Here is an 8,332-nt window from a genome sequence, read left to right as displayed (position 1 = left end):
GAGGTTATGTTTTTCAAAACAAATAGTCAAGCATAGAATGGTCAAGTCTCATAGAATGTGGCTACATAAACGATAACCTTGTTTCACATTAAAAATAACAAATATTTTTTATAACAGACAAATAATTCAAAATTAACGTTTAGGATTTATTAATTGGTATTACTTATTTAATGATTTAATGCTTTTAATAATTCCTGAATTGTTTATGAAGAGGTTTTTAAAAACAACATTTAATTTTTATTTCTGTCGATGTCGTAATTACTACGTTGTTAAAAAGTATCAAACTCTATGGTATCAAACTTTTTGACAGTCAGATGCAGATACGCCATTTTATGTTTGGTCATTGAAATTTAACAAGTGTGTAATTATCTATTTTAAAGGTGAGGTGATATTCAATTAAGTTTTTTATGTTTATTTTAATAATTTTGTGTTTTTAAAAATCGTTTGTTGTATTAACTGCGTATTGGTCGTACTGCTGTTTTAGTAGTGTTTGCTTTTCAACAACAACCTGACTGACCCATCAGCTGACGAATATTTCTTTGTTCGAACGTATTTGTCATCTAATTCGAATAATTAGATAATCATCTTTAGTCGGAATAATCCTGTTTCGTTGCAGTGCAACTTTATTTTATTACTACATCCACCCCCTTTAACAATTTATTTTGCAACTTTAAGTGCGTGTCATTTTCATGACATTATAATAAATACATCGCAATATTTTTTTCAGATGGCTACAAGAAAGAAAGTACTGCTAAAAGTTATCATCCTGGGGGAATCTGGAGTTGGGAAAACGTCGTTGATGAATCAGTATGTAAACAGGAAGTTTTCTAATCAATACAAAGCAACTATTGGAGCAGACTTCCTTACTAAAGAAGTTCAAGTGGATGACCGAATTGTCACCATGCAAATATGGGACACAGCAGGACAGGAGAGGTTTCAATCACTAGGAGTTGCCTTCTACAGGGGTGCAGACTGTTGTGTACTTGGTAAGAATTTAGGGATAACAAGTACCTCTATACTTACAAAACAACTTATAATTCTCTTATCCTCAAATTTAACTCTCTGCGTCTCAATCTAAAGACTGTTTTACAAGGTCTTCCCCATCCCTTCAAAAAAACATCTTTACCACCTAACCTAAGAACAGGCCTTTCATGTACAAAATTATCATACTTTATACTGCATTAAAAATATTTTTCTTATTTATTTATCTACTTACTGAGGTGGCATTTTTTTATAAAATGTACTTCTATATCAAGTTATTGTTCAATTTTTTGGACAGACCGCGTATAACAATAAATATTTGAGGAAAAAAAGCTTTTTTCACAAAAATATCAAAATAATTCTCCCATTATCTATAAATTCGTCCAATAAGCACAACCAATGTGTTACAAAATAATAATAAATTAGCACAATTTACGTTGCAAATGTACATAAATGTAAATACGGCATTAATTAATAAAACAACCATATAAAAACGATTTACCTACAATAAAACATAATTAAACGAACCCAAAGAACATTGAAATGTGTTATTCTTATCCCATTTATCTCTACTTCTTAATATTCCTGTTTTATAATGAATGTCAAACAGTACAATTAAAAGAAGATTAAATACTTTATAAAATTATTTATTGCTATACATATAACCAACATTAAAAAGAACTTAATGTCTTTATAACAAAATATTTGTACAAATAATATATTAATAATGAAATGAATTAATTAAATTAAACAGTAGGTCTTATAATTTTAAAATGAAAGTTGTATTTACTCAAGTTTTCGTGCTCATATCATTTACATATGTTCTGGGGCAAGCACAAAGTAAGCAACAGTGAATAAAATCGAATAGGATTTCCTTTCTTGCATCAGTAACTGCTTTCAATTAATTAAAAACTGCTTTGTCATTAAATACAACTTTTTTTTTTTAAATAATCCACAGCCGTATTGCCGAAGGCAAAATACAATAGGGCAGAAAATAATAAATTTATTGAATCGGAACAATACCTTTAACGTATGTCTTTGAGAAAGGCAGAGTCAAGGTCAGATATTTCACAGATAATCTGGTTTTGATTAATTAAGAACAATAATTATTCATATATCAAGCAATTACTGTTTTAATGTAATTTTATTATTGTGCTTGAATCAATGTAATCTTTGAATTAAAGATTTGTCTTCGTACCTATACGTGTGGGAGGTCCTGGGCTAACACTCCTTTTGAGCTTACGTAATTAATCAAACTAATTACCATTTTGTCAGAAAGCTATTTTGTTTAATAATACGAAAAAAAATAGGGAAATTGTTTGTAGTTTTGTTATATACCTAAATNGCAATTTTGACCATAAAATAACGGCTTCGATTGGATGATTGCTAACAATCTCTTTCAGTGAGGTATCCATGAAATTTCAAAATTTCTTTTTTAAAATATAATATCCAGGCACATTATCGATGTAAATAAACAGCCCTAATATTTACCGTATTATTTAAATTTGAAAAAGAATTTTTGTTTCTATATGTGCATCATGCAATTGCCAGAACACTGATGACATGATGACTGATTTTGTCAAAATTTATTATGCTTATCAGGATTTTTTAACAGAGGTGATAATGACTGCTAGTATTACATTACAGTGAGTAATAACTGTGTTCACGTTTTTATCTGTAAACGCCTACATGTACTTATGTGCAAAATAAATTCTTAACTAATTTTATTAATGCTTCAATTTGCAGACTAATAAATCTAGAATAATTCAGATGACTGGACAGTTTTGTAAATATTACAGGAAAAATTAAATTGAAGTATGTAATTCTGAAGAGAATAAGAAATAAAAAATGTTTTTCAATATCAACCTAATGATGATATATAATGTGAATGAAAATTGACTGTCTGCCCCATTATTTAAAATATTACTTAAACTTTCTGCCCCAGTTTCTTTTTCATTTCTTCCACTTACTTTAATATGTATAAAAATCAGAGAAACGCACGGTTTTGTAAAAAAAAAACCTTACAACTATCATAAGGCTCTTTATTTCAAAATCAATTTCTCTATTTTAGCAAAAATCTCATTTGTGGTCGCACATTTTTTATTAATATTAATTTTCCTATTCATTTATTCCAGTTTTTGATGTAACTGCCCCAAATACATTCAAGTCGTTGGATAGTTGGCGGGATGAGTTCTTGGTCCAGGCTGCACCCCAAGATCCCGAGAACTTCCCCTTCGTTGTTTTGGGCAATAAAGTTGACCTAGAACCACGAGCTATTTCGACCAAACGGGCGCAGCAGTGGTGTCAATCAAAGAATAACATCCCTTACTTCGAGACATCGGCCAAGGAGGCGTTAAATGTTGAACAGGCTTTCCAAAGCATAGCTCGGAATGCTCTTAGCCAACAGAATCACACCGTTGATCTGTACAGCGAATTGCCTGAGCCCATTAGCCTGACGAAGACGGCCCCACGTAACAACGGGGACTCCTGTGCTTGCTAGGAAATCCCAGTCGATACTTTTACTGTCCTAACAAAAAGAAACTTCCAACATATTCAATTCCATCTTGTCTTGTACAAAAAAAAGGTAGGACAGAATTGATTTAATTCCTTTTCTGGTTTTGTTTTGATTAAAACGACTCCCATTTCCTAAATTTTCAAAAAATAGTTATGAATTACGGCTGGTGACCCTTTAAATAAATAATATCCCCTATTGATTGATACTGCTCCTTTTTGTGATATTTTGCCAGGCATATTTTTGGGAAAAGTGTTATTTTTTCGAAATTTATTGTGAATATTTGAAATTAAATTTTTCTGGTGGTAGATATGGAACAGAAAGGGTGTAATAATTGTTGTTAAAGCTGACATATGTTTTAGGGCTTAAATTAAAAAAATACGAGGGTATTTCTGTCAACATTATAAAAAAATTCCTTTGGTTTTCTCTTTTCTTTTTAAAGTTTTAATTTGTGAACATCCTGTATTTTACTTGTCAGTATAAACATAAATCGTCCTTAAAGTTTCTTTAAACTCGAAATTAGCTCATTTTTTAGTTTATTTGGTTGTTCATAAAAGTTTAGTTAGGTAGATCTTGTATTCCTATAATAACATAACGAATTAAAAATTTAAAGCATTTTTGATAATACGCAAAATTTAAAAACGTCTTTATTGCGTTTCTGAGATAATGTTGATGGTTTGACTTAGATTTTTACTTTTGCTAACTTCAGTAAAATTAAAAAAAGATCATAGTCAAGGAGTTTATGCTTATTTTTTCATATTAAATGAAAACTGTGGTGGTTTTGCCTAAAAGAGTTTTTAACGAAAACAGCAATATTTATTGTACTGTTAGTCCTTTTTTCCTGTAGGGTTTCTCTTTGTATTTCTCCCTCACTGTTTAAAAAATTGGTTTTCTAGAGGATTTTATATGATTATTAGAATTAGAGGCATAATAATTGATATAACTGCTAGAGTATTAGGTGATCATTATTATTTAAATAAGTTTCTAATCAGTGTACATAGTATAAGTACCTACGTACCTTTAAACTAATTATTTTGTATATTAATTTGTGTAAACACGAATAAATTATAATCTCGGTTCTTGATTTGAAAATATTTCACTTTTCCTTTTCAAAATCCATTCCTGTGAGCAATATGAATCAGTAAAATGAAAATTCAATTGAAAGTGAACTACAATTGCAGACAAAATTGTTTAGAGTCGTCAAGTTGTTGCTGAAGTCATTAAAGGTAGATTGTAACTAAGTGAAAGTTCGATTACAAATAAATTATCATGTATTTACTCCATAAATTCTTAAGACAAAACAAACATTATTTACTTAAAAGAAATGTAGTCCACCAAATTGTTAGGGATTTTCAAATTCTTGGAGATGTTATTGAAGGTAGAAGTGTCTGGCACATTCTTGACACTAATAATAAATTTACGAGCAGCTAAACGACTAAGCTCTAAAAGAGAAGGCATGTAATTCTTGCAATGATAGTCACCATCCAGCTTTAAATATTGGGAAAAATCACTAAATCCTTCTGATGTTTCTATCGTAACATCACCAATGTCTTTTTGATGCAATTTTAGCACGTTGTAACCGCCTAGTGCCACAGCCGTATAATAAAGTTTGACGATCTAAAATGCCTTAATAAGTGACTGCAATAACATTAGGTCACAATTACCTGTAGTCTTGTAAAATTTTCAGTACATTCAGTTAGAAAAGTCTTGCCTTCATGGTGCAATTTTGACCATAAAATAACGGCTTCGATTGGATGATTGCTAACAATCTCTTTCAGTGAGGTATCCATGAAATTTCAAAATTTCTTTTTTAAAATATAATATCCAGGCACATTATCGATGTAAATAAACATCAAATTAAATGGAGGAGACAATAACAATGGGACGTTTCATAGATAAAAGGGGCGTTTCGTAGGCGAGTCCAATGATAAGCAAAAATAATACTACTAATAGTTGCGCTCAATTCTTCTACTTTGAAGTGCTCGTCAACTGAAATTTTGTTGAATTTAGCTATTTTATTGTCTATTTTGATATACCGTCTAACTTTAAGTGTGTTTCTAAAATATTTTTATGATCATTAATCTTAAAAGCAATTTTTAAGGCAGTTAAAGATTGACACATATGGCTGAATGACATCAGATAGCACAAAGTCCGGGAACGGTATTTGTTACGTGGGTTAAGACATTTTGTATTTTTTTTTTTCAGAAAATAATATCTGTAGTATATCAAACAGTTGGTGCTGTCTTGGGGCCTCTTCCTGTCAATGTTTATTATGGAAATAAGTACTGGAAATGAAGTCTAGAGGAAGGATCAATTGTATGGTGAGAAATGGGGCTGTGACCAGTATGAGCCCAAACAAATTGGACCAAAAGGTGAGACTGTTTGAATTTGATGACTGAACTGTTGCAGTTAAATAATTGGATTGATGTTTTTGATCTAAGAGTGTATTAGATCTGTTTTTGTTGTGCTATTCAAGCAATATTAGGGAAAATTAAATAAGCACCTAACATCCCACATAAAGCAGTTTTATTTATCTGTCTAGCAGGCTCTAAATCCTTTAAAACAAGATAAATGTAGAATAAGTACATTATGATTAGATATGGTATGTGAAATTTCTGGTTTTAAGTGTTTTATTGATGGTCATGCTTATTAACCAAGAAATTTGTAGTTGCAATTTGAATGTGTGCTAATTAGTAGTCAATTCAGTAAACATTCACGTTTTATTTATAATTATACAACCTTTTTGTTCATTCTTAATTTAATTACTTTGGCCTTCTGTTGATGATGCTTATGTTGAATTAAATATTATTTTTAATGCAAAAAAATTATGTAAGGTTTTTAACCTGTGACTTGACGAAAGCTTGTATTAATGTTAATAAATTGACTAAAAACATTATTACAACATGTTAACTATAGCATACTCAGATCACCACAAAGAAACTTATTTATGCATTACTTTTTAACGTTCTGTTACCACATTATTTGCTAAGTTTGAGATTATGTTGATTATATTATTATTTATGTTTTATTGTTTGTTTAACAGGAATATTATACAAACTTTGGACATCATGTGTAGTTAATCTGTCATTGTAGCAGTCTGCGTTTCATCCCAGTATGGAGCAGTATCCTTTTATTCACTGGAAGCAGAAATATCAAGAGTAAGTGATAAATTTTTAACTTATCTCATGTTAAAATGGAAAGGCTTGGCAAGGACGTAATTATTTGCCCAATGATTAGTAATTTTATTTCGGAACACTTTCTTTGTCATTGTAAATTGATAAATGTTCAATAATCAGAAAAATAATTTTTAATGCAAAGTTAAGGTAATTTATTGGCACTTTTTATATTCATATACACGTTGGAATAAATTAATTAGGGATCAGTATCAAAAGTGTATTTGTGTGCTGTTAAATTTTAAATTTGGCATTTTTGCACTACTAAAGACGTAAAAGAGTTTCAATGTGAGTCGTAACATTTTGTCATTTTATCTGGTAGTCTTAAATAATCATAAAATCATTTTAATGATTTTAGTGTTTGTTGTTTATTAAGTAACGTTTAGGGTAATAGTATAATAGTTAAGAAGTTTTTGTATCAATTTTGCAAGCACATAATTATTTTAGCTTTTCCAATAAAAGGCAGAACGTGAATAATTAATGTTTTTGTCAAAAAGTTTTCTTGGTTCATTTTGCTATCTATTTAAAAAATATGGAATTATATTTGTGTATTTTTATAGGCGCGAAAACTGATTTGAAAAGTTACAACCTTTGAGCAAGTATTTGTATGCAGTCGAATTTACACTAGTGCATGTATGGTTGCATATAACATGTTTTTATTTTCCTGTTTTTTGCAGTTTTTCTTTATAGAAGTTACTAAGCTTTTAATTATTTTAAAAAATTATTTAGTTGAAGAAACATTAAAAGATTTATACGTATTTTCTATTTCACAGTTCAAAAAATGTATTTATTTTTATAATTTTAAATATTTCGCGCCAGTCTAGGCAGGACATGACATGTATATACTATCTTCGACGAGATTAACAAATGACGTACTTCCTTCTCGCTCACTGGTCTACTGCTGCTTCTACGCTTTGTGGGTTACAGTGGTGATGTAATGTGTGCATTTTTGATAAGAAAGTTTGGAAAAAGTCCTGGTAGCTTCAATGAAGAATCATGAAAGTGACTTCCTCTCCTGGGAATAAGAATAATGATCACAGCATGATATGGATTACTAAAGAATGAGTTTGCAACATGTAATTAATTACTTTTTGGACACGTTTGGAGTTCTGGGACTAGAAGGTAAGAAAAATCCTTTAACATTTTTGGGGCTTTAGTTGATTTGTTGTACAAGCCCGCATAATAATAGGAACTTATAAATTTCAATTTTCAAGAAATTTTATTTGCTGTAGACACAATTGTTTCACCATTAGATTATTATTGTTGTATTGTTTGTCTACAATATTGAAAATTTAAAGAAAATAGTTTGACTTTTAATTTTCATGTACTTGTTCCGTTCAATTTTTTTTTAATGAGCCTGTTTGGCATTATAACACCACTACATTTTGATTGTTCTGTTACAGAAATTCAGTCTAAATTGCAGAAATGTGGAAAAATACTTTCTTTTATTAAGTACAAACATTATGGATTTTTATTTTAAATTTTAAATTACTACAATATTTATGTATAATGTAACATGATATCATTAATTTGATGTTGATGTTTTGTTTTCCATATTTGCTCCATAAATAAGTAGAAAGTTTCAAACAACATTTCAAAAATGGGAGAAGTGGAAGAGCAGAATTACTTTTACATTTTATTTTAATACTAGAAAAGGGACCTTAAA

The 8,332-nt window shown here is 29.7% G+C and overlaps 2 protein-coding genes and 1 long non-coding RNA gene across 5 annotated transcripts; 2 read left to right on the top strand and 1 right to left on the bottom strand.

Annotated features, from left to right (window-relative positions):
• The first annotated feature begins 295 nt into the window (after positions 1-295).
• Positions 296-4,577, top strand: LOC108744938 (ras-related protein Rab-7a). Of its 3 annotated transcripts, none has more exons than XM_025981824.1 (3): positions 296-380; positions 728-986; positions 3,117-3,481. In XM_025981824.1, the coding sequence occupies exons 2-3, from the start codon at positions 728-730 to the stop codon at positions 3,479-3,481; spliced, it is 624 nt and encodes a 207-aa protein (XP_025837609.1). In that variant the 5' UTR covers positions 296-380. The 3 variants fall into 3 exon arrangements, with proteins under 3 accessions (XP_025837609.1, XP_018336417.1, XP_025837610.1); XM_018480915.2 differs by lacking the exon at positions 296-380 and adding an exon at positions 476-674; XM_025981825.1 differs by lacking the exon at positions 296-380 and having other exon boundaries at positions 3,117-4,577.
• A 169-nt stretch (positions 4,578-4,746) lies between these two features.
• On the bottom strand, positions 4,747-5,389 carry LOC108744939. The gene is made up of 2 exons (XM_018480918.1): positions 5,158-5,389; positions 4,747-5,110 (listed from the first exon to the last, which is right to left on the bottom strand). Exons 1-2 carry the CDS (start codon positions 5,281-5,283, stop codon positions 4,805-4,807), a joined length of 432 nt encoding a protein of 143 aa, XP_018336420.1. The 5' UTR covers positions 5,284-5,389; the 3' UTR covers positions 4,747-4,804.
• Positions 5,390-5,673: 284 nt separating this feature from the next.
• On the top strand, positions 5,674-7,873 carry LOC112906828. The gene is made up of 3 exons (XR_003232617.1): positions 5,674-5,865; positions 6,537-6,651; positions 7,486-7,873. It is a non-coding gene; the product is annotated as an uncharacterized LOC112906828 (long non-coding RNA).
• Positions 7,874-8,332: the final 459 nt, after the last annotated feature.

Source organism: Agrilus planipennis, unplaced genomic scaffold (genome assembly GCF_000699045.2).
Source record: "Agrilus planipennis isolate EAB-ADULT unplaced genomic scaffold, Apla_2.0 scaffold42, whole genome shotgun sequence".
NCBI lineage: Eukaryota > Metazoa > Arthropoda > Insecta > Coleoptera > Buprestidae > Agrilus > Agrilus planipennis.
This window is presented reverse-complemented; position numbering and strand designations above follow the sequence as displayed.

Coding starts and splice junctions, on each gene's coding strand:
- LOC108744938 (XM_025981825.1), top strand. CDS start 728: ATGGCTACAAGAAAGAAAGTACTGCTAAAAGTTATCATCCTGGGGGAA. Junction 987..3,116: donor TGCAGACTGTTGTGTACTTG/GTAAGAATTTAG, acceptor CATTTATTCCAG/TTTTTGATGTAACTGCCCCA.
- LOC108744939 (XM_018480918.1), bottom strand. CDS start 5,283: ATGGATACCTCACTGAAAGAGATTGTTAGCAATCATCCAATCGAAGCC. Junction 5,111..5,157: donor AAAATTTTACAAGACTACAG/GTAATTGTGACC, acceptor AAGGCATTTTAG/ATCGTCAAACTTTATTATAC.